The sequence below is a fragment of the Miscanthus floridulus genome, chromosome 13 (genome assembly GCF_019320115.1).
Source record: "Miscanthus floridulus cultivar M001 chromosome 13, ASM1932011v1, whole genome shotgun sequence".
Lineage (NCBI taxonomy): Eukaryota > Viridiplantae > Streptophyta > Magnoliopsida > Poales > Poaceae > Miscanthus > Miscanthus floridulus.
In genome coordinates, this window is record NC_089592.1 from 78,130,606 (window position 1) to 78,153,667 (window position 23,062).

At 43.6% G+C, this 23,062-nt stretch overlaps 3 protein-coding genes and 1 pseudogene across 4 annotated transcripts; 1 reads left to right on the top strand and 3 right to left on the bottom strand.

Annotated features, from left to right (window-relative positions):
- The first annotated feature begins 1,094 nt into the window (after positions 1-1,094).
- On the top strand, positions 1,095-5,392 carry LOC136502085 (transcription factor RF2a-like). Its single transcript, XM_066497571.1, has 5 exons — positions 1,095-1,160; positions 1,243-1,870; positions 3,785-3,917; positions 4,670-4,754; positions 4,889-5,392. The coding sequence occupies exons 2-5, from the start codon at positions 1,278-1,280 to the stop codon at positions 5,206-5,208; spliced, it is 1,131 nt and encodes a 376-aa protein (XP_066353668.1). The 5' UTR covers positions 1,095-1,160; positions 1,243-1,277; the 3' UTR covers positions 5,209-5,392.
- A 1,369-nt stretch (positions 5,393-6,761) lies between these two features.
- Positions 6,762-9,103, bottom strand: LOC136501577 (receptor-like protein EIX1; annotated as a pseudogene).
- A 1,832-nt stretch (positions 9,104-10,935) lies between these two features.
- Positions 10,936-13,319, bottom strand: LOC136501650 (peptidyl-prolyl cis-trans isomerase FKBP16-3, chloroplastic-like). The gene is made up of 7 exons (XM_066497162.1): positions 13,122-13,319; positions 12,727-13,028; positions 12,471-12,554; positions 12,324-12,373; positions 11,995-12,043; positions 11,656-11,730; positions 10,936-11,256 (listed from the first exon to the last, which is right to left on the bottom strand). The coding sequence occupies exons 1-7, from the start codon at positions 13,168-13,170 to the stop codon at positions 11,143-11,145; spliced, it is 723 nt and encodes a 240-aa protein (XP_066353259.1). The 5' UTR covers positions 13,171-13,319; the 3' UTR covers positions 10,936-11,142.
- A 3,174-nt stretch (positions 13,320-16,493) lies between these two features.
- Positions 16,494-18,543, bottom strand: LOC136501257 (putative magnesium transporter MRS2-D). Of its 2 annotated transcripts, none has more exons than XM_066496757.1 (6): positions 17,998-18,543; positions 17,764-17,889; positions 17,492-17,620; positions 17,282-17,424; positions 17,029-17,152; positions 16,494-16,910 (listed from the first exon to the last, which is right to left on the bottom strand). In XM_066496757.1, exons 1-6 carry the CDS (start codon positions 18,361-18,363, stop codon positions 16,632-16,634), a joined length of 1,167 nt encoding a protein of 388 aa, XP_066352854.1. In that variant the 5' UTR covers positions 18,364-18,543; the 3' UTR covers positions 16,494-16,631. The 2 variants fall into 2 exon arrangements, with proteins under 2 accessions (XP_066352854.1, XP_066352853.1); XM_066496756.1 differs by having other exon boundaries at positions 16,494-16,913; positions 17,998-18,541.
- Positions 18,544-23,062: the final 4,519 nt, after the last annotated feature.

Sequence of the window (23,062 nt, forward strand, 5' to 3'; positions counted from 1 at the left end):
CGTGCATGTCAATGAGGCGTCCATGAGGCCATGAGCACTACAATAGTTTCAAGATCTATCGGACGTGTATATGTATTCCTAGGAGTGAGTATGGCTAATCATGAAGATGAGTATGCATATGCGATCATCTACGTTTGTACTATGTTTTTCTTTGAAAAAATAGAATGCAAGATTAGCATTACCACGCATGGTCAAGGGTTCGTCCTGTTGTAAATTCATAATTGCATCAGAGTAATTGAGTATGATTTTTAGTCAATATTTAAGTATTGATTTGGATACAATAACTGCAAAACAAGTGGCTCCGTGCATTGATTTGGTATATGAATAATATATATATATATATATATATATATATATATATATATATATATATATATCAAGAGAAAAATCAAATATTTTCACAAAAAAGAAAAAAAAAATCAAATATTACACAACGTGGTTTCACACTTTTGCAAGTGCTTGACCGGTTATTCATTATCATTTCTAAGAAAAAAAATACCGCGTCCAAATCTACTTGACGTTTTCCTTATATTCACAATTCTAACCACTACTTATCCACAAATCACCGCGTTATTACCGTTTTTAGGTTTCCATGCTAACTGGTGCGGCCCAAAAGAACATTTTATTTTTACATACTTCCATCACGCACGTTGTAATGTGAGGGATGAAACCAATCCATGCTATGCAAAACGTTGCTTGAAACTCTTTTTTGGGATACAAGGTGTTTCTACAGCAACTGAAATGTATTTTAACTTTTTACCCCTTCATCTTTTGACAAAATGTGATTTTTGTTATGGTTGACAAAAAACTTCCCCATTTTTCTTGTTTCATTTCACAGTTCCACACACGTGATCCACACTCCACATCAAATTTATTTTACCAACAAATAATGTCCTATATAAATCTCCCGAGTCTCCAGGATTCTCCATGCTCCATTTTCATCCAAAATTGAGTTACACGAATCTCCAAGTCTGAGAAAGAAGAGGCCAAGAAGAAGAAAAAAGTTTCTTTTCGATCATCCTTCTCTTCTCTTTTGGTTTGGATACTGCAATGGCAGGTCATATGCTCTTCTTTGCATGATTCCAGTTTTTCATCAGAACCAACTTTAGATCTAGTCATTTTTTGTGGTTCCTTCGAATCCTGATTTTTACGTCAAAATTGTTGTCTCCTTTGTCGAGAATTTCTGTTCGACATCCTCTTCATCGTTCGCAGCTTAATGTGGAGCAACGTATTTCCGTGCAGGCGTTTCCTTTGATGAGATTCTTGCTGGCAATAACATGAACATGGATAAGACACCGATCGCAGGCGGCGGCGGCGGCGGCGGCGGCGATGCAGGAGGAGGTGGTGGCGCCGGCAATGGCCCGGAGACGCAATCCACGTCCGACGCGGTGGCGCCTTCGCCGACTCCTCATACGGAGTGCGACATCAGCAGCATGCCGGACTCCCCCCTGCGCAAGCCCGGCCACCGGCGCGCGCTCTCAGAGATCATCGGCCTCCCCGACGACCTGGACCTCGGCGCCCCCGGCGCGGGCGACGCGCCCGCGCTGTCGGACGAGAACGAGGAGGAGCTCTTCTCCATGTTCCTGGACGTTGATAAGCTGAATTCGCGGTGCGGGGCGTCGGAGTCGGAGTCATCGTGCGCCATGGCCGGGGGTCGGGGAGAGGCAACGGAGACGTCTGCGGCGCCTGGGGCAGGTCATGGTCAGAGGCATCATCACAGGCACTCGATGGACGCCTCGAGCTCCATCAACGCAGAGCATCTGTTCGGGACAACGGCAATGGAAGGGGTGTCGCCGGCAGAGGTGAAGAAGGCAATGTCCGCCGCAAAGCTTGCCGAGCTAGCGCTCATCGATCCAAAGAAGGCAAAAAGGTATTGTTTTTGTGGATCTCTTTTGTTTGTTCCTTATGAAGTTCATCTGTTAGATCATGTTTCGTTCATCTGAGTGCGTTCTCCATCAAATAAAAATGGATTTTTGTTAGTATATTATTTCGTACCAAGTAGATGAATTTGGTGCTTTCTTGGGCAGATATCCTTAGGGCATGTTTAGATCCAAAAAATTTTAGGTTTTGGCTACTGTAGCAGTTTCGTTTTTATTTGGCAATTAGTGTCTAATTATGGACTAATTAGGTTCGAAAGTTTCGTCTCGCGATTTCTCACCCAACTGTGCAATTAATTTTTTTTTTCCGTCAACATTTAGTACTCCATGCATGTGCCGCAAGATTTGATGTGATGGGTACTGCGCAAAAATTTTTGGGAACTAAACGGGCCCTTAATCATTCTGGTTCGAGTTGTTACATGATGATTCTGTAAGAATTGATGCAATGCAGATGGCATGAAAGACAATTAGACACGTAGTCGTTGGAGGGAAAGAGAAAATTATTTGTCAGGAACTGTAGAGGGGAATTCTCTTGTGGATTCACTATTTGCCAGGAACTGCAGAGAGGAATTCTCTTGTCGATTCACTGTTCTGACAACCCTCCTAACTAAGAACAGTGAAATATATGACCATGCCATTATAATAAATAGTAAATTGTTAAGTTATAAGGAGGAGAAGATATATGGCAGGGAAGCCATATTAATAATTAATAATAATTAATAAATTAATAAATATAAATTAAGAAGAACAAGGATAAGATCCAGTACCAAGATGGGCTCGAACCCGGGTTGGCTCGGGCGCAACTAGACTATTAACCAAACACGCGACTAGGCTACTAACCAAACAAGCTAGCGCTCGCTCTTGCCTTTTCTTACTAAAGAAAACTAGAAAAGCACTGATTCTTGACTCTGGAGGCTATGCACCTTAACACCTAAGAGAATTTTTTGTGCTAGTAAATAGTAGAGCTGTATACACAGGGTGAAACTTCAAATTAGTTTTTTGGGGATCATACGGGGTGAAACTTCAAAGTTTTGTTTTTCGGGGATCATGTTGCAGTGGATACTGGATAATATAGTATAGTAGCATGTTCTGTTGATGGATGATTCTGTTCTGGTGTTGTTATTCTGTATTTTGGTATAGATATAGAAAGGATACTGACTTTTTGTCATGAAACAAACCTAACTGTGATGACTTATTAGAACTCCTTTTTTCAGAACTGGTTACAGTCCAAAGGAAATTGTACATTGCATTCCTGGACTTCCACCGTATGTCCAGACTTGTTAGTTGCAGAATCTAACAGTATTTGCATTCGTCCTTTTTTTTTCTTCTTAAGAATCACATTTCGTATGTCAAGTAAAATAAATTGAAGTTTGTACCTAAATCTGTCCTCTTTTTTGTGATGTATCGATGTAATTACTTTAAAAAGGAATTGCTTTTTTATGAAGACACTCAAAAGAGTGCCTCATATCTGCTATATATCAAGGAACACAATGAAAGGATGGAATATACTTGGAAAACTGTCATTGGATGAGCATTGAAAACAGCTATTCATGTGCCTGTACCATGAACAGGGTTTAGATCCCCTATTATCATGCCTTGTATATATACATTTTTTTTCTCTTTCTTTTCCTCTTGTTGGTCGCCTATGTTGGGTTTCAACTCTAGCCTACCCAACTTCCTTGGGAATAAAATGCTTTTTTTTGTTGTTCTAAACTATAATCCTTGCATGTTGTTTTTTTCTTGATGAGAAAATCCTACACAGTCAGAAATAAAAGTGCAAGGATAATGAGTTCAGAAGAACTCAGCATTGGTGGAAATCAAACCTTTTCTAAAAACTAATTTAGTCCTTTTGTTCGAGAAACGCTTAATTGTCTATTCTGATTATTACTTGGTGAATCATGTGATAGGATTATAAATAATAGACAGTCAGCAGCCAGATCAAAAGAAAGGAAGATGAGGTACATTGCTGAACTTGAGCGGAGGGTGCAGTTCATGCAGAGAGAAGCCACAGCACTGGCAACCCAGCTGGCATTGCTACAGGTGTGAACGCTTCTTCTCTGTTGGTGATGTCCTGTAAATTTCGATTTTTTTGTTACTACTGTTTGTTACTATTCTGTTTTTGACTAATTATCAATCGTTTATTACTACTCTGTTCTAAACTAATTTTCAGTTGTTTGTTACTACATTTTTAATAATTATGATGTTAGCTAAGACAGTCATTCAGGATGTTTCGAAAACATTGCACTCGGGATATGATGTATTATTGCTAGTGGACATAGATTTGTTGGAGAGAGGAGGGGTGGTATGAACACTGCTGTGAACAATAATTACCGGAGAGTGAGAGAGCAACAACTAGGAGATAGGGATTTCCCCTCTGTCTTTATTGATTACAAATGGTACACGGAGCCACTATTTCTAGGAGGAGGTTCGATTTGATGGTTAAACAAACTATAGATGGGATCTTATAATCATGATCCATGTTGCTTACATGAGATAGACTTACTGAGACTTGATAGGAACCTATATCCTAGTATATTCGAACAGTACAGGCCGGCCTGCTGGCCCATTTGAGCTAGGCTAGCCTGGTCTATGCTGTGATCCATTTGAGCATACAGCAATAGTAGTTTATGACTGTAGCAGGATCCAACAATCTTTTCCCTAGCCTGGATCTAGTTTCTTTGAAGCAGCCAAGCCTTTTTTTTTCTTTAGTATTCTTCTGAGTTCATGTTAATTTCTCATTGCTGTAGGCCTGTAGCTAATCATTCCTCCTTCCTATTTTCTAATACAAACAGAGAGACACAGCTGGGCTGACGGTTGAGAACAGCGAACTGAAGATACGTCTGCAGAGCACAGAGCAACAAGTCCACCTACAAGATGGTAAACAAAGCTCAACATCACACTAACTGCTTATCTACACATTTCCTCTTTCATTCTGCCAAAATCGCAGCAGTGCTTAGCTTTTGTTCTGGCCAAACAAGTGAATGAACAACACAAGCACAATCCTGTTGCAGCTCTGAACGAGGCCCTGAAATCGGAGCTGCAGCGGCTGAAAGTGTCGACAGGGCAGATGGGCAATCAGATGATGATGAACTTCGCCGGACCGCCGCACGCTTTCAGTGGTGGGAATCAGCAGGTCTTCCACCACCCCAGGCAAGCAATGCCGCCGTTCCTGGCGATGCAGCAGCACCCCAACCAGCCGTTGCACCCTTTGCAGACGCAGCAGCTGCAGCAGGCTGCGCTCAGCCTGAACATGAAACGGCCGCAGGCGGCAGCTCCTCCCGGCCAGTGGCAATGGGGTGGTGATGCGTGGTCGGAGAGCAGCAGCAGCTGATCCGGCCGGCGGCGACAGAGGCTAGCTGCATGCTGTCGTCTTGGAAGAGGTTGGGGGTGTATGTCATGTCTGGATGATTGAGGATATACTGTATGTTCGGTAAAAGAAGCGATACATATATGTCTGAAAGGCGCAGATATAATATAAATTTCGTTGGCTTTTCATCTTGCTTAAGCCCTAAAGGATGTTATACTCGGGTTATGTGTGGATGCAAACGATGGTTGAAGAAAACCCTTTATTCCTGCAGTTTATACTTTGATCTGCCATTTTGAAATGGTGTAGCCAGGTGATCTGTATGATGTGGTTAGATATGAACAGAATTTTCTTTAGAGTTGATTTCCTTTTGTTCATGCAAGTGCAGGAGAAAAGTACCCTCGTCGAGGTTGTAATGGCGGTAATGTACAGGCTCCCGTTCGTATATCGGGCTTCGATAACGAGTGGGCTGAGATAATTGGGCCAGATTTGGGCCCATCTGACACTCACGTGCGCCGTCCACCCCCGCGGACGGCGGGCATACCGTCCACCGCCATGGCCAGCGGTCGGGATGGCGTCAGTGCGTGCTGGGCGCCGAGGAAAGGCGCTCGGCAGGAACCCATGGGCGCCGGAGCGTTCTGAGTAGGCGAGGGCGGTCGATGTGCGTCCGGCTGTCTGCACCGCCGCGCCGCGCGCAGACGGCGGAGGCGAAACGGATGGCGATGACCTCGCCGCTTCGGTGCGTCCTCCCCCCGAAACAACCACCGTCGTATTCCTCGTTGCAGGCAAGTCACGGATCCTAGCATCAGCGGTAGCGCTGACGGATTTTTCGCCCAATTTTATATTGTGATTGTCCTATCGCAGGCAACTGAAACTTGCAAAACACATCCCAAACTGGATACTGAAGTCAATTTATACAAATAAATGGTAAGCCAATTATTTAAGTTAATTAGCATCGGGCTTATCCAAAACTATTCATAGTATGCAATGTTCCTCTAAACTGCAGTGGAAGTGGAAGGCCCTCCGAAGTTGTACCGAGTAAAGGAGTTCTGACTTGCTGTCGGCAGGGACAGGTCACGTCCTGCTAACATCCTGTTGATATGGAGCTTCATGTCAGTTGCAGTGTGCAACTTATGAAGTATGCCATCGGCGAACTGAAAATATGCCTTTCTTGCAGCTGCACTGGATATGAGGGTCAGGCAAACAATGGAGAATCCAGTTGCAAAACCCAGCAACGTATACATGTATGTCAGCGTATCAAAATGCTTCCACTTGTTTTTTCTTGGATAATGCTTGCTGTTGTTGGGTAAGCAGATTCTTGATAGTGGAGCCCCGCAAAGATTCGCATTTCCCAAGTAGGAATCTCCATAGAAAGTCAGAAATTGGCCTTGCAATGGTATCTTTCCCGAGAGGTCGTTGTAGGATAAGTTCAGATAACTCAAAGATGACACTGACGTCAAGCTCTGAGGAATTCAACCTGATAGATCATTCCATGAGAGGTCCAGTGATTCTAAATCTCTCATGCTTCCAATTTCATCAGGAATACTTCCTCCAATGAGATTCCTTGACAGATTCAAGCTTCATAAAGACGATAGAAATCCGATTTCACTTGGAATCTCACCAGTCAATTGGTTTGCTGAGAGATCAATGCTCGTTAAATATATATAGTAATACATTCTGAAAATCAATACTTGACCTTTGAGTGTTGCTTCTAAAGTATCCGTGTACACATAAAAGTAAGCACCTCCGACACCGTAAACCATGAATTCAAGAAAAGGAGACGTGTCCCAGATTTGACTGCTTAAGTGCAAGGCTGTTAAATTTCCCAGGACATGTGGTATCTGGCCATATAGTTTGTTGTTACTAAGATCCAAATACTGCAGAGCATGAAGTTGGGATAGTTCTTCAGGTATTTCACCAGAAAACTGATTAGAACCTAAACTCAGAAGTACCAGACTCTGTAGGCCATCACCTATCCATTTCGGTATGTTTCCAGACAAATTATTGTCACCAAGATCAAGAAACATCAGCCTGCTACATGACTGCAATGAGGTGGGCAATATCCCAGATAAGTTATTATTTCTGAGATGTAGTGTAACGAGGTTACTTAGAGATCCTATGGTGGATGGTATTTCTCCCCAGAAATTATTGCTTGAGAAGTCTATGGTATACAGGTTTGAGTTTGTACGCCAACAGTTCAGAAGCTCCCCTGAAAGACTGTTGTTAGATAGATCAATAACTAACATTGATACCATGTTGCATAGATCTGTTGGGATTCCTCCACTAAGAAAATTGTTTGAGAGAAGCAGGTAATATAATTCAACTTCCGCGAGGCTCTGTGGAAATGATCCAGACAGTAGTTGTGGGATAAATCCAACACTTGAACACCAATTGGCAAATCAGGAATACTTCCCTCAAGTTGATTATACCTCATATTCAGAGTTGTCAGCATTTTCAAATGCGCCAAACTTGCAGGCAATTTTCCACTTATGTTATTTGTTGATACATTTAAGCTAGTAATTGATGAAGAGAAGTTCCAGATCCAGTCAGGTAATACACCACTGATGCCTGCACTACCTAGATCAATCATCTCGATTCTAGTTTGTGATTGCAGCCAGGTTGGAAATTGTGGCCCTACCATGCAAGCATGCATTCCTAGCTCTCTGAGCTGAAAGGGGGGCACCCAGCCGTGCTTGATTACAATCTTCAAGGAATTCGATGACAAAACTAAAGTGTCCAATCTTGACAAATTGAGAAAGTGGAGTTCTGATAACGTGCCTTCAAATGAATTAAAGGATATATCCAAATGTGTCAGGTTTGATATCTTGCCCATGCTGGCTGGCACATCTCCAGATATTGAGTTCTTACTGAGATCAAGAACTCTTAAACTTGTCATTTGCTCAAGCCATCCAGATATATTTCCTTTTAATTTGTTGTCAGAAAGGTCTAGAATTTGCAAACGCTTTATGCAAGGTAAAAGATTCTTTGCTGTTTTCATGATATCTCCTGACAGAAGGTTTCGAGACAAATCAATGTGTACGAAGTTGCTCGGACTGCTTGCTGGTTGTGGTATTGCACCTTTCAACTTGTTGTCGGTTAGTGCAAGAAACTTAAGTGATGTCAGTTTTCCTAGCTCATCAGGAATCCTACCATAAAGCCCACAACTAGACAGGTCCAACTCTGAAATGGAAGATAGATTCCAAAGCCAATTTGGCAAGGAAGAACTAAGATTATTACTCTTGAGATCAAGTACTTTAAGGGTCGTGAAGTTCACCTGAGGAAGACAATTGAGGTTGGTGACAGGAAGGTATGCGTCATGCAACCGAATCACCTCGAGCAAAGGAAGCATATTCACAGCCTGCAGCCAATCCAAGGAGGCAGCAAGATATAACCAACTGAGGTCAAGATACCTCAGGGAAGTCAGTTTTGAAACCCAGTGGAAGTTACCGACAGTTATCATATGAGAACCGGATAGGTCAAGGTATCGGAGCCTTGTTAAATTACTGAGCTGAGGTGGGATTGGACCGCCAAAATTGGCACCCGAAAGATCAAGATATCTCAACATGTTGAAAGAGCCCATGAATTCAGGGATGTTCTCCCCGCTGAAGTCACTTTGGCTGAGGTTGAGGTATACCAAGTTGGTCAAACCAGCCAAAGATGGATTGATCTCACCTTGAAGAGCGTATCCGCCAAGGTCCAGCTGGACGACATGGCCAGTCTTCTTGCTACATCTGACACCGCTCTAGTCGCAGCAATTTTCACCTCTCCATGAACTTAACCTCTCATGAGGGTCCTTGATGCTGGCGTTGAAGGCAACCAGAGCATCCCTCTCCACTGCGATGCACACTGCTGTCTCCCTGGTGTTGAGTACCAGGCACCAGAGTGCCAGTACTGCGAACACTCTCTCCAGTAGAGGCCCCATGATTGTTGAAAAAAAGTGTCTAGAATAGGGGAGTTACTTCTTCGCTGTTGCTTGCTCTTATTTATTAGGAAATGGAGCCAGTGCAGGTGAAGACTTGGACCTCTAGTCTTGGTCCCAGTCTTCCAACGTCTTTTGGCGTTGATGTTAGGCGTAGTGACACTTTGGATTGCCTGATCCTTTTAGGCACTTTTTCGTTAAATGAAATGACTTAATGTGACCCATGCAATATGAATGATGTCGTTAGATTTGAACAGTTTTTCTTAGAGCTACTGCCCTTTTGTTTGGCCACAGCATTGCTACAGGTGTGAATTCTTCTTCTGTCATGGCGATGTATACAGAAAAACGGTAAGACAATTATTTAACTTATAATTAGCATCGGGCTTACCCAAAACTATTCGTACGATGCAACGTTCCTCTAAATTGCAGTGGAAGGCCCTCCGAAGTTGTAGCGAGTAATGGAGTTCTGACTTCCTGTAGGCATGGACAGGTCTCGTCCTGCTTACATCCTGTTGATATGGAGCTTCATGTCAGTTGCAGTGTGCAACTTATAGAGTATGCCATCGGCGAACTGAAAATATGCCTTTCTTGCAGCTGCACTGGATATGAGGGTCAAGCAAACAATGGAGAATCCAGTTGCAAAACCCAGCAAAGTATACATGTATGTCAGCGTATCAAAATGCTTCCACTTGTTTTTTCTTGGATAATGCTTGCTGTTGTTGGGTAAGCAGATTTTTTATAGTGGAACCCCACAAAGATTCACATTGCCGAAGTATGAATCTCCAGTCAAAGTCGGAATTTGGCCTTGCAATGGTATCTTTCGCGAGAGGTCGTTGTAGGATAAGTTCAGATAACTCAATGACGCTGACGTCAAGCTCTGAGGAATTGAACCTGATAGATCGTTCCATGAGAGATCCAGTGATTCTAAATAGTTCATGCTTCCAATTTCACCAGAAAACTGCACCCTGTTCGCTTGGGCTTTTGGCTTATAAGCCGTACTTTTTCAGCCAACGAACGGTACTAAATCAGCCAACGGTACTTTCAGCCATGGCTTATCAGCCAAACAAGCCCAAACGAACAGGGCGCTGATTAGAACCTAAACTCAGAAGTACCAGACTCTGTAGGCCATCACCTATCCATTTTGGTATGTTTCCCGACAAATTATTATTGTGACCAAGATCAAGAAACATCAGCCTGCTACATGACTGCAATGAGGTGGGCAATATCCCAGATAAGTTATTCTTTCTGAGATGTAGTGTAACGAGGTTACTTAGAGATCCTATGGTGGATGGTATTTTTCCCCAGAAATTATTACTTGAGAAGTCTATGGTATACATGTTCAAGTTCTTACGCCAACTGTTCAGAAGCTCCCCTGAAAGACTACCGTTAGATAGATCAATAACTTCCATTGATACCATGTTGCATAGATCTGTTGGGATTCCTACACTAAGAAAATTATTTGAGAGCAGCAGGTAATATAATCCAATTTCTCCGAAGCTCTGTGGAAACGATGTAGACAAGTGGTTGTGGGATAAATCAAACACTTGAACACCAGTTGGCAAATCCAGAATACTTTTCTCAAGTTGATTATGACTCATATTCAGAGTTGTCAGCATTTTTAAATGCGCCAAACTTGCAGGCAACTTTCCTCTATGTAATTTGTTGATATTCTTTTGTGTTTGAATCAAAGTTTGATTTTTTTACGTGTTTGTTTTTCAGTATCTCTTTCCAAACTCTTCCGTCAATTAAAAGTCTGAATAACCATTTGCTTAGTAGGCATTTGTTCTGAATGTCTAAATTCTCGATATCCAGACCACCTTATTTTTTGGTTGACATAAAATGACCCATTTGGCCAATCTGTATTTCTTTTGATCATTTTGCTAGATAATCTAGATCTAAAACGCTCCAACTTTTTGGAGTTTGCTATGTCCTTAACACAAATACTTGCATAGATTTTGCAGCCGGAAAGAAATGTTGCTCTAGATGTACAGTGTGTTACTCTTGCAGTATACAAAAAGGATGACTGTTGCAACAGAATGTTTTCACTCATCATCGAGACCTGGTATGTACAGTAAGTTGACGTCGAATACGACGGGGCTGCTAGGAGGTACTCTTGGCCTCCCTGGTGCTGAAGTAAGACCCTTAGGAAACGCTAACTGTTCATGATCAAGAAAAGGAAAATCATCATTGTTTTGTTCAAATCTTCAGAACAAGAAGATCTTTATCAGATTGCTACCTTGTCTACCTTCGTTTTCAACATATACAGTTGAGGTCATTTTTTTACTACCTACGTCCTAAAAAGGATGCAATTCTAGGTTTGGTCAGAGTCAAACTAACTTAAGTTTGACTAAGTTGATCGAAACTAGTATCACCATTTAAGACTCCAAATAGGTATATGATAAAAAGTACATTCCATGACAAATCTAATTATGCTTATTTAGTATGATAAGCATTAATATCTTTTTATATAAATTTAGTCAAATTTAAGATAGTTTGATTGAGCATTATTTTGAAATTGCTTCTTTTTTTTTGGGGATGGAGGGAGTACTACTTACTGGACCAGGTATGTACAACCGACGTAGTCCTCCAACCTTCATTGACAAAATCCCTTCATCAAGCCCCTTAATCACCTGATGTTGACAAATAGATATGAGTTAGTAAACAAAAATAAAGCACATACTAAAACTTCTACTTGAGAGCTGAAAATTGTCTTCTCAGTTTCTTTCTTGTTTTTGCCAATGTGGCTTAGTCCACTGATGCATCGATAGACATGAAGCTGAGAACTCCAAACATTATCGATTTCATATTCAAATCAATTCATCCTTGAATCACTAGCTCCAATTTATAATATATTTCAGAACATGGACACCAACCGAACATGCAGAAAGTAATACCTGTCCTGATCCAACACGGAATATGTAGGGCTGACCTTTCTCCAGTGAACTGCACAAAGCAGCAAAGCACAATAAGAACTGGAATGGATTCATAAACAAAATGCTAAAAGAACAAATTCTAAGTTTGCAAGTCCTCCTGATATGTGAATAGGACATCAGGTACATTCATGTGTCTTTTGTCAATAAATTACTTGTAGACTGGACTAGCATTTGTTTCTATTTTCTTCTCGTAATAAAATTGCAGCCGCCCTTATAAAGAACTAGTGAAGGAAGTACAGATAACAAACAGCTCTTTAGCTGAATGTCACACATAATTGTCCAAATCTCACCTGTCGAAAATCTGCCCATTTGGCACCATAGCAACATAATTTGCAGCAACCTACATGGCAAGAAGTGAAACAAGCTGTGAGTATATGGCTAGATAAAAACAGCAGAGTACATTTGACATTTGACAATATAGTGATCACTTGAGCAACCTGGAAACCAATGGGTGGACTTGGCCCTTCGCCCACTTTGATATCCTTGTATTGTAGACCGGATTCTGTAGTTACCATAGGCACCTATAGATAACATTAGGTAGTTCATGTTCAGATTTAGCGTTCAAACTGCACGAAATGAAAGGCAGGTATCCAATTTTCTGAACCAGCACCTTGTTAATGCTATTTGTTTTCTAACCAGTCAACTGAAAAACTCCAAGAATAACACACGCTATAACTCAACCAGTCAACCTACATTTTCGAGCTCAGTTTCGCAGGAGGCATCGCAGAGCTTGGGCTTCTCCTCGGGCGGCAACCCGGCGGCGACGGCATCAAACGCTGCCAGCCCCAAGGCAGAAGCTCCCAGGGCCACTCCTAGCAACCCCCTCCGGGTACTGCTGCCACCACCGATCAAGAAATCGTCAGCCCCCCTGCATTGCGCCGCGCTTCTACCGGAGGCGGCCTTGCAGCAGCACGACACTTCTGAGCTCAGCGCCCTGCTCCTGAACGCGCCGCCGCCGCGAAGCCACGCCGTCGAGGCCGCCGCATGTCTCGGCCCTGTGGACAATAGTTACATTCATCAGGCACGGACGAGTGAGCTGAGATGGCAAGGAAAGAAGTGAGCTATAAGTGGGGGGTGAGCCAGGATACCTGAGGGGAGGAGGAGCGGCGAGGCAGAGCACGACGCTGCTGCAGCCATGGACAGCTGGAAGAGGAGAGGGCAGAGGAAGGCGGTGGGACACTGGGACGAGAAGGGAAGAGGAGGTCTCAAAAGTGGATAGAGAGTTGCGGTCTCCACCACTCGCTGCCTGCCTACTGCCAAGCGTGGCGACCAGAATCTGGCGTTGGTCTCCGTCCGTGCCCGTGCCAGTGCCAACACAACTGACTCTGATATCAGCCTAAAGCTGAATTCCTGCTCCCTCCGTCTGAGTATCATTTTCATTTACTGAATAGTATATAAGAATAATTAGTATCTTCGGATGAATCGTTAAATATATTTTTATATAAACTTATTTAAAGATATAAATATTATTAATATTTAAAAAACTAGTTAAATTTAAAAAAGTTTACCAATACGAATACTATAGTAACACTTTGTTTTTACGGAGAGAGTAGAGGTTAGGTACTTAGAGGCCTTCTCGACAATCACGGTGTATCTATCTTACTGTCACTACTTGGCATCTAAAAAAGTTGAAAACATGTTGAGGGTCACCCAGCTTTTACTTTGCTCCGGAAATCCTCTTATTAGCTTAAGCACAAGAAACATATTTAGAAGGGAAAAAACACATATGCACTGAGCAAACCCTGAAAAAAACATATGGAAGAAACGGAATTCGCGGTGCTTTAGGTAGTCCTCAACTGCGGTGCAGGGCCTGCTGCAGATCATCAAGACTGAAGCCAGCCAATGGATTCACGCGGGGGTTGTTGTCCTAGGTAGCTTAGCAACCGGGTAGTCTCATCGGGAGTTAGCGGCCTCTGTTGTTCAACGGCAGATTGCTAATCAGTTGTACAAAAAAATTTTTGCACCGAGGGTTCAAATCCCTCTCTTTCCGCCCCCTCACATTATTTGGGACTTTCGAATTGCGGAGTTTTTCATAAATAAATGTACGAAATAAATCCAATTTTAATTTATAAGAAAAAACTCCTTTTTTTTTGGATTTTTACTCCTCACGCCCAGGATTACGTCCTGGGTCATTACATATGAATCCAAAGATAAAGTGGGAAACAAAGAATATCACTACTGAATAGACAAAAAGTTTGAGAGTAAGCATTACATAATCTTCAAAAAAGATTTTGTTAAGGAATAGATTACCCATTTTCCCTTACCACACGGGTCCACTAGGATGGGTTTTCCCGCCGCCAAGTAGCAGCTTACGTTGTAACGGCTGACATGGCTGGTTGTCTGTAAAACTCTCTTCTTCCTTAGTACAGTGATATACAATGCTCTTGTGTATTCGAGAAAAATGCAAACCCTGAAACACCTCTTCCTTCACTGCATATCCACTGCAAGCTGCTAGAATGACGCCACAATCTTTCAAGATTTCAAGCTTTGGAATTGATAACACAACTTAACCAACCATTTTTCCTCGACATCTTATCCTCCTTTGCTGGTGCATTCGGGCAGAAAGAAATGATCTTATCTTTAAAGGAATTCAACCTAACGTTGCGAAGTGCAAGTCAAACCTTTTCAAGGAATTGGCTCTGTTGTTGCATAGGGTCAAGAGAAAATTAGCCTTTTTTATTCTCATGGATAGAAAGCTTTTTGTACTTCTTCTTATCTTTTTTTTAATCCTTTTTTTGTCTCTAGAATATTTTCTCATGTTTTTCCTCCTCTTGCTCTCCCTATTTTTTGTATTTATGTATTTATTTGTATCACTTTATCTTTTAATTAATTTATTTAGCAGGGGCTTTGCCCCTCGTGTTCCTTAAAAAAGTTGTGGACTTTTTACTAAGGTCAGGTTTGGTACGGCTCCAGCTCCTTACTGTAGTGCACTAAGGAGCTGGTGAAATAAAAAATACTTACTTCATCGGCTGCTAATGTATTTTGAGAGAAAAGGTAAAAACAGCTTGCACAAAAGTACTAGAGCCACATGGAGCTCTACCAATGCAAATAGGGCCTAAGTCTCATGATACGCACTAGGGAAAAATATAACTCTAAAGGTTTACATAAAAATTAGAAACATCCTACTATTAGTAATTCGTTAGACTCACATTAAATATATTGTGTTTGTGAATAATTACCAATATTCAACATTATATTAAAAATTAAAGTAACAACCTATATCTATATCTAAATAACCCACATATACCATTATGAAATGAAGAAATTACCTAAACGTCAGTTTATTTGGTTATCGAACATAGGCCAATACAACTTGGAGAGTAATTGAACTTTTTTTTATTGAAAATAGCATAAATTAACTCCTAATTTGCATATAAAAACCTAAGTCTGTCATTATAAAAATATCCTAAAACACCCCTATATAAGTTTTTTAAAAACTAAGTCAACGCACACATGTGTGATGCATATCATCATGCAAATCATGTATATATGTATGTAGAATGTCTTGAAAATGTTGATTTATGTGTCAAACACATATCTAGAGCTAAGGTTTAACTGAACACATGTCAAACACATAAGCAGACACGATGCAAATGAGAAAATAACTTTCAATGGGAATGAAAACTATATAAACTTATAAAGTATTTGGTAACTCAAAATCTATAACAACGAATAAAGAAAAAAAGATTATATTAGTGTTATAGTTATCAACTAAGATCTATCATCACAGGATAAAAATAAGAAAGTATATCTCTAGATGAGTATTATGGTAGAATATGTGTAAATATGAGAGAGTAATGATAACCAATTTTGATTAGACGTGATCATAAATTTATCCATGGATTTTAACACTCATGCCTCCTAAAATCACTGGCTTGTGCCGCAGCATGGGTCGGTGGAATACTAACCAAAAATGTTAGTGGCAATTATGAAATTTCGAACGCAGAGAATCCTCCAAGGAAAACTCAAAACACAAGGTTAATTTTTATGAAAAAAAAAGATCAACACCAAGAGACTCTTTATATACTTCATAATTTATAGGAATAGAGATTTTGATGAAAAAATACTCTCTAACAACCTCTTTAAATGGAACTCGAAATATAGACATCATCTATTCTGGATTTCTCGCTAGTTGATGGCTCTCTAGAGTGCGCATATAGAAAAGTTGTTGAATGGAATAAAAATATAAAAAACAGTTTTCACTCAAATAACTTTCCAAATGATGATTTGTATTATAGAGTAAATTTTAAAAAGAACCTAGGAGACGCTCTTAGCAATACCAGAATAGGAACGGAAAGATAATCAAAACAGACGCTTGTTGCCCAAGTTTTCTCCTTGACATGTTCAGAGAAACATTTATACAGTGTTATAAGCAAGAGAGTGGCCACAGCACAGCAATGTCTACTCCCTCACCACAACATTCTGCAAGTTCAACTCGCATTATCACACGCTGATTAAGGCGCACATCCTTACATTGCACTATTCATCTTCGTAACTTAACTTATCTGCAGTTCTGCACAAACAAAGGAGCTGAGCAAGAACACAGAAGGCTGTGCAGTGTAGCTCACGCTGAAGAAGAGCCGGAGCCGGACGGCCGGTCACCGCAGTATCCCGTTCTTCCAGTAGTAGAGCATGGCGACGACGAACAGCGTGGCCGCGCCGGCGAGCGTGCCGCCGACGGCCTCCCAGAAGACGTTGAAGTCGGTGATCCTGTAGAGCGCGATGTGGATGTTCATGCCGAAGACGGCGGTGACGACGACGGCGCTGGTGATCAGCAGCGTGACCGTGGACAACACCACCCCCATCTGCAGCAGCTGGTTCTGCTTGTCGTCCAGCATGATGTTGATGTAGTCCTCCGTGTCCTCCACGTACTCCCGCTGCTTCAAGTATTTCAATACAAACCAATCCATGAATGAACCAAGAAATTAAGCGTTTCTTCAGCGCACGGCATGGATTGAAATTGAACGCATCGGCGGGGCAGGAGAATGGACGTACAGCTGAGAGCTTGTTCAGGGTGCCGTCGATCTGCACGAAGTAGGCCTCCAGCAAGTTCTCCAGCTCGTCGATCTTCGGCATGAAGGCCATGGATCCTTGCTCTGCTTCTGTTTCGTCGTCATCCCTGCGCGCGCGTTCATCATGAAAAACAATGTCTTAGCTTGGATTAATAACGACTTTGTGGATGGAAGGAAACGATAGCTTCTGCTGGAGGTGTTCAGTGTTCACTGATCAGAAATTGAGAATTCAGTACCCATCTTCATCGATTTCGACGAGTTCTGTCCCGATGTCGAATCTGGACGACTGACTAGCTGCTTGGAATGCGGCCTTCTCCGATAGGTGCATCGCTGCCATGTCAGCATCGTCGTCTAGCAGATGTTCGAGTTCATCCCTGACCTGTGGTAATGAAATCATAAAACACCTAAATGCTCTCTCATAGCATAATCGTCCGGTAGCTTATTACCTTATGAACTCCCCCAGAAATGGCAACTAATCGGCACTTTATTTGCCGTACGTGCTCAAGATTGAGAGTGCTGACTCTTGAGGTGAGTGCATCTAACGCTGGGTACGCCTCTTTCTCCAGCATCGATGTCTGATGAAATATATGCACGGTAGGAAGCAAAGATGATTTCAGTGAACAGGTTAAAGGTCCCTATGCTGTTTATATGCAATTCCAATTCAGCACAGAGCATCCAAAATTAAAGCTAGCAGATCGTGGATATGTAGGGACCTTACCTCATGTTCGAGTGACTTGCACGCGTACTCGAGGCACACCTCCAGCGCCCTGAACTCAAACGGCAGCACCTTGCCGCCACCGCCTCTCGGCGGCGAGACGCCCCCGTCCTTCCCTGCCTCGCCGTCCTTCAACCCGCCCAAAAGATGAGATCTTGCGTAAGCAGCCATAAACAGTCTAACAAAGCCAATCGGATCAGATTCAGACGGAGAAAAGCAAGAGAGACAGAGACAGACCGAGACCGCACGCGGCGGCGCGGGCGAGGCGGCGGCGAGCCGCGCGCGGAGCTCGGCGACGAGCGGAGCGACGGAGGGGTCACGCGGTCCGGGGACCAGCGCCTCGGAAGCGGTGATGACGGCGCGGACGCGGTCCAGGTTGACGACGATGGCGCGGTCCCGGCCCATGACGCTGGACGGGTACGACAGCGCCGGGTCGAGCGCGCGGAGGTCGCGCGCCGACAGCCCCGTCCGCCGCACTAGCTGGTGCTTCCCAATGGCCTCCGACCGCCACTCGCCCGAGGTCGACACCGCCGCCCACTCCCCCGCCGCGGCGCCCGTCGCTGCGTGCCTCCGCCGCGGTGGCATGGCCGTGGCCGTCGCCATGGAGGGCTAGCTCTTCCTGGCGCGGGTGGCATCCGGGCCGGTGTGCCCGCGGCGAAGCTTTACTTGTCCGCGCGTCGTGTGCGCTGCCCCGTGGCGTGGCTTGCCGGAGGCGGCAGCATGCGGGGGAGTGGCCATACGGGCGAGGCCTCCAGCCCGCCAGGGAACAAATTCGGCTGGCTGATTTTCTGTTGCTGATGCTGATTTACTATTTATCGTGGAAGGAAAATACTGTTCTTTAATAAGTAGTGCTGATAAGTTCAATCGAAGAAGACGAACGATCGTTATGCCCTGTGGTCCCACCGAGCTTAATCCCGCGTGCCGGCGTGTGCTGACGGGCTTGTGTTGTTCAATCTTCAATGGGCTGCCTGAATTAGGTAAGCCGCAACTGTTGAGAAGCCCATTTTTGAGGATCGGTTCATGGGACTCGTAGTTTCAGTCAAAAGCACCACACTTTTGTGTGACAAGTGCTGGTGGAGGGGGTTCAAATAGCAATGGATCAATTCTTATTTCTTGGTGAATTGTGAGATGCAAGCTGAGCTTGCTTTGAGATAAGTCCTAGCAGTATATAGACTTATGCAGGTAACTCTCAAGCTCGCTGCCTTGCCCGAGGCCCAATGTGCTTAATTCATTTTATTTTATTTTGGAATCAATGGGTTTTCCCCCATACCCACCTCACCCGTGTACTGATTTTTTTTTTTCGGTTTGGATGTGATTAAGATGGATGTATTGGGCAGGTTGTAAAATCATGAACATTCTGATCCAGGGTGATGTTCTAGGAATCTAGGATTGCACCCTCCTCGTGGCCAAGACGGTGCCTGGCAAGCATAATGTCATAACTGCTTAGGGATGCAATGGATCGGACAACTACTCAGATTTTGTTTTCCAGGATTGTACAATGAAGAAGACGGTGCCGGGGCACAACTTCAACGAAGCGTCGATTAGAAAAAGTGGAATACCACAATTGAGGAGACGTTTTTTTTTCTTTAAGAGCATGTGCCCCTCTGCTCATTATTATTGGATGTGCAAGGAGGCACATGCCTTTTAGGGCAAAATTTACTTTTGTTGTAGTTTCGATCCTTGACACCATCTAATATGGCGAGTACCAAGACACGGGATTCGATGCGGACATAAAAAGGCACGTCAACTGGACAGGGTTCCATGTCTTCAACGATGCTGCTGTGACAGCAAATTGCACAAGTGGCTTCTAGGATTGGAAATCACCTACACTCTCGACCTCAACTATACATCATTTGTTTCCTTTGTTTCACAGAGTATCTCCCTCCTAGTCTCCCTTCCTTTGGTTTCTCTCCCATTTAGTTTTTTTATTATTGCCTTAGCTCATTCTTTCTCCAGTGCTTGGACTTGCCATCATCTTATCTTTCTATAGGTAGTTCTTCACCTTGAAATAGCTTGCTTCAAATCTAATAAGAATACAAAAGCGGTCTTTGGCTCCTTTTGGTTGGGCTTCTCAACCTGCTAGCTTCCTAAAAGGCCAAAAGCCAACTAAAGAGGTAAAAACTCACAGCTACTTTAGACCAAAATCTGATTTTGCTCTAATACAAAACTCACAGCAGCTCCCCCTGCTTTCACCTGCTATGAAGGTGGGCAACTTCAAAGAAATTACCTGCCTGCCACTCGTTATGGAAGATACTACTTTGTTCTTTTTCCCCGAGCGACCATTTCCCTTTGTCGTGGGCTCTTTGTCCCCGAGCGTGAGATCCGCCACGGGGCTCCGGTGCAGGCACGCAGCCCTACTCCGGTGAGACGTAGCTCTGGCGCGGGCGCCTCTCGCCTCTCACTCCGAAGCGGAAGGGTAAGTGGCGCAGGGAAAGCGACCAAGAAGTGACGATACGATGGGAAAGGTGTCTAGCGGCGGCGGTGGATCAGGATCGTGATCGGCGATGGGCCACAAGTACGTCGAGGAACTGCTGGACCGATTCCTCCAAGGTATGCGACAACTCGAGGAGCGACGAGCGCAGCGCGAGGAGGCCTGGCGCGTGGAGGCACGCTCAATGACCGCAACGCTCAGTGCCAAAATGCAGGCACTAATCCAGGTGCTCACAGGTAATGGCATCCCAACCGCCACCTCCCTCATAAGTGTCGCCACCAGCACAGGCGCCGTGGCCAGACTCACTGCTTCCGCACTGAGACGTTTTTTCTAGAACGTGCTTAGCACGTGTTTCATTAAAAAGAAGTTTAGAAGTTTACACGCTCTACATCACATCATAGCGAGATTTCATTAGTGATGGGGTTGAACACAAACAAAAGGTACCACAAGGCAGTGGAACGCACACTGGTTTGATTAACTAAGAAACTAATTGTGCGACCAAAGAGCTGGGTCAGCGCTGCCCGCTAGGCAAATCTGACATGGGCAGCACTCCGCCCTTGCACGCTCCAGCCATTGGGAACAGCTCACGCATGGCGGCCTGCTTGGAGGCAGAAAGCGGTTCGGCAAATGTTTCATGGAACTTCGCCGCAATGGCCGACGTCTACGACCTGTTGGGTGGCATGCGTGTCCACTTGTAGAGAAGGACGCGCTTCGCCTGCTTCTCTAGGTTGGGGTCGCGGTGGATGGACTTGGCAGCTAACCTGTCACTGTGCCTTGGGACGAATACGGAGTCGTCAAGACACAATACATGCCGGCGTGGGGGGGGGAAGCGATCAGTGGTTCCTCCAATTAATGGCAGCTTCAGGGATGCGATGAAGCTCTGCAAGGAGGCCGCGGGCACTGTAGGTGATCCGACAGCCGCCGCTGCCAGCTGAGCTCTTGGGGTCACAACTTGGGCCACATCATCGCCCACGGTCACAACTGTGGAGGGCGCAGAAGTTGATCACTGGACAACAGGGCTCGGCAGCGCATCGCACGGTGCTGGAGCGACCGACAGTGGTGCTAGGGTAGCAGTCTTCTCTGCCTCCACCATTGTCCATGTTCCAAAATTTACAGACATTGCCTAATTAAACAGGATACCAAATCACAAATTTAGACATATGAAAAGTCGAGTAGGGGCACATGCCCTTCCATGAATTGGATGATTTTGAAAACATAAATCGACCACAATTGTGTCGATTTGTCTCTCACCCGAAACATATGGCTTTCGGTTTGTGATAAGCATATGCTAAATTCACTGGGTCCCAACTAAGGCTCCTCCTAGTTTGTCACCGACAATGTACTATAGTACTTCTTCTATTTCAAAATGTAGGGTGACTAGGACCCAAAAGGTCAAATATTATAAACTTTGATATATCGCACAAAATACATACATCAAGATATTTGTGTCTCAAATGTTGTTTAGTAAACAATAGTTTTATAATAATAAATGACAATATGTTGTAAAACAAATTAATTATAATAGACATGAAAAAGCGACTTTAATTTCTCAAAAATCCTAATAATACCCCCCTTTTAAAAGGAAATGGAGTGAGTAGCACACGATATTTAATTTTCCAAGCCAAACCCCCAACGTGCTTGGCTTGCACAGATAACAAACTTGGGTAGTAGCTGGTCAATGGTTTGTCCCCCAAAGTGGGTTCTAAAATGATATTGATTATTTAGGAAATAACAACATGTTCTAAGAGAAACTAGTGGTCAAAATCTATTATGTACGGATAACATTTTATTGATCAAACTACCTTTATGATTTCAAGACTAGAGGAAGTAGTTAGAGAAAGAAAAAAGATAAATTTTGCTCTAAGACATCCAACAAGGTGAAATTAGCGTTTTTAACCTTGCATGCCTTCATCTTCCCATTCTCAGAAGTGTGAAAGGGGCTCTCTTTGTTCTTGGCCACCACACCCCGCTATGTGTTGCCTTGCCACGAAAACAAACATAGGAGTGCATGGCGATACGTACCAGAATATCTTGAGATGTGTGCACCGAGGCAACCCGTATGTGGAGGTTGAGTATTGCTACGGTGTCATGCCCAGTTAGGTCAAGCAAGCTGAGCATGTATTTCCTTGTGGCAAGATAGGCTTCAAAGACACCGTCCCGTTGTAAATGGCGAGTAAGAAGGGGAAAGAGAAGGTCGAGAGTGGCACCATAGGAAGTGGTGGCAAGGTGTCGCGCTCGGTTTTTCAAAGAATACCAAACACTAACTATATGTGTGCCTCGGATGTCCACACAACACATATAGTGACAAATATGAAGAATATCAAGAACAATGCTTTATTATATATCGAAACATAGTTACATCAAGACTTACATCTATTACAAAGCATAGAGGAAGCTATTCTATATCTTCTATTCGGGACTCCATACTCCACAGGGACGGTTGACTGGAGGAGCACTCGCCTAGTACTCTTGGAACATCTCATGTAACTCATCACTTGAATCCACCGTTTGGTACCCATCCAGGATTTTTGTTGATTGTATGTAAAGCAAGTGTGACCGCACCATACTCAACAAGTTTAACATGAGGGGATGCAAGGATCAAAAGGTTGGACACGGCTAAACTACGGTAAACATTTTTAGTTGGTCATATTTTATTTGTTAAACCTATGTTGCTAGGTTATGCTTAAGCTCCCAAGGTGAAAGTATAATTATCATCAAGATTAATCATCACCCAAACCATCCATAGAACCATCTATCTCGAAAAGGATCCAGGCCACTCATGTCCGTGAGCATGGCTGATATACCAGTTTTACACTCTATAGAGGTTGTACACTTTCACCACGAGTCGTGACTGCCCATTGCTCAAGGCGA

What these genes read in the sequence shown, in the direction of transcription:
- LOC136501650 (XM_066497162.1), bottom strand. Translation starts at nt 13,170, where the DNA reads ATGGCTGCAGCAGCGTCGTGCTCTGCCTCGCCGCTCCTCCTCCCCTCA. An exon ending in TCCGTGTTGGATCAGGACAG is followed by an intron (nt 11,731 to 11,994) that starts GTATTACTTTCT and finishes TGTCAACATCAG; the next exon opens with GTGATTAAGGGGCTTGATGA. An exon ending in GGTTGTACATACCTGGTCCA is followed by an intron (nt 11,257 to 11,655) that starts GTAAGTAGTACT and finishes GATCATGAACAG; the next exon opens with TTAGCGTTTCCTAAGGGTCT.
- LOC136502085 (XM_066497571.1), top strand. Translation starts at nt 1,278, where the DNA reads ATGAACATGGATAAGACACCGATCGCAGGCGGCGGCGGCGGCGGCGGC. An exon ending in GATCCAAAGAAGGCAAAAAG is followed by an intron (nt 1,871 to 3,784) that starts GTATTGTTTTTG and finishes ATCATGTGATAG; the next exon opens with GATTATAAATAATAGACAGT. An exon ending in CCCAGCTGGCATTGCTACAG is followed by an intron (nt 3,918 to 4,669) that starts GTGTGAACGCTT and finishes TAATACAAACAG; the next exon opens with AGAGACACAGCTGGGCTGAC.
- LOC136501257 (XM_066496756.1), bottom strand. Translation starts at nt 18,363, where the DNA reads ATGGCGACGGCCACGGCCATGCCACCGCGGCGGAGGCACGCAGCGACG. An exon ending in TTTCTGGGGGAGTTCATAAG is followed by an intron (nt 17,425 to 17,491) that starts GTAATAAGCTAC and finishes TCATTACCACAG; the next exon opens with GTCAGGGATGAACTCGAACA. An exon ending in GTCGAAATCGATGAAGATGG is followed by an intron (nt 17,153 to 17,281) that starts GTACTGAATTCT and finishes ACGCGCGCGCAG; the next exon opens with GGATGACGACGAAACAGAAG.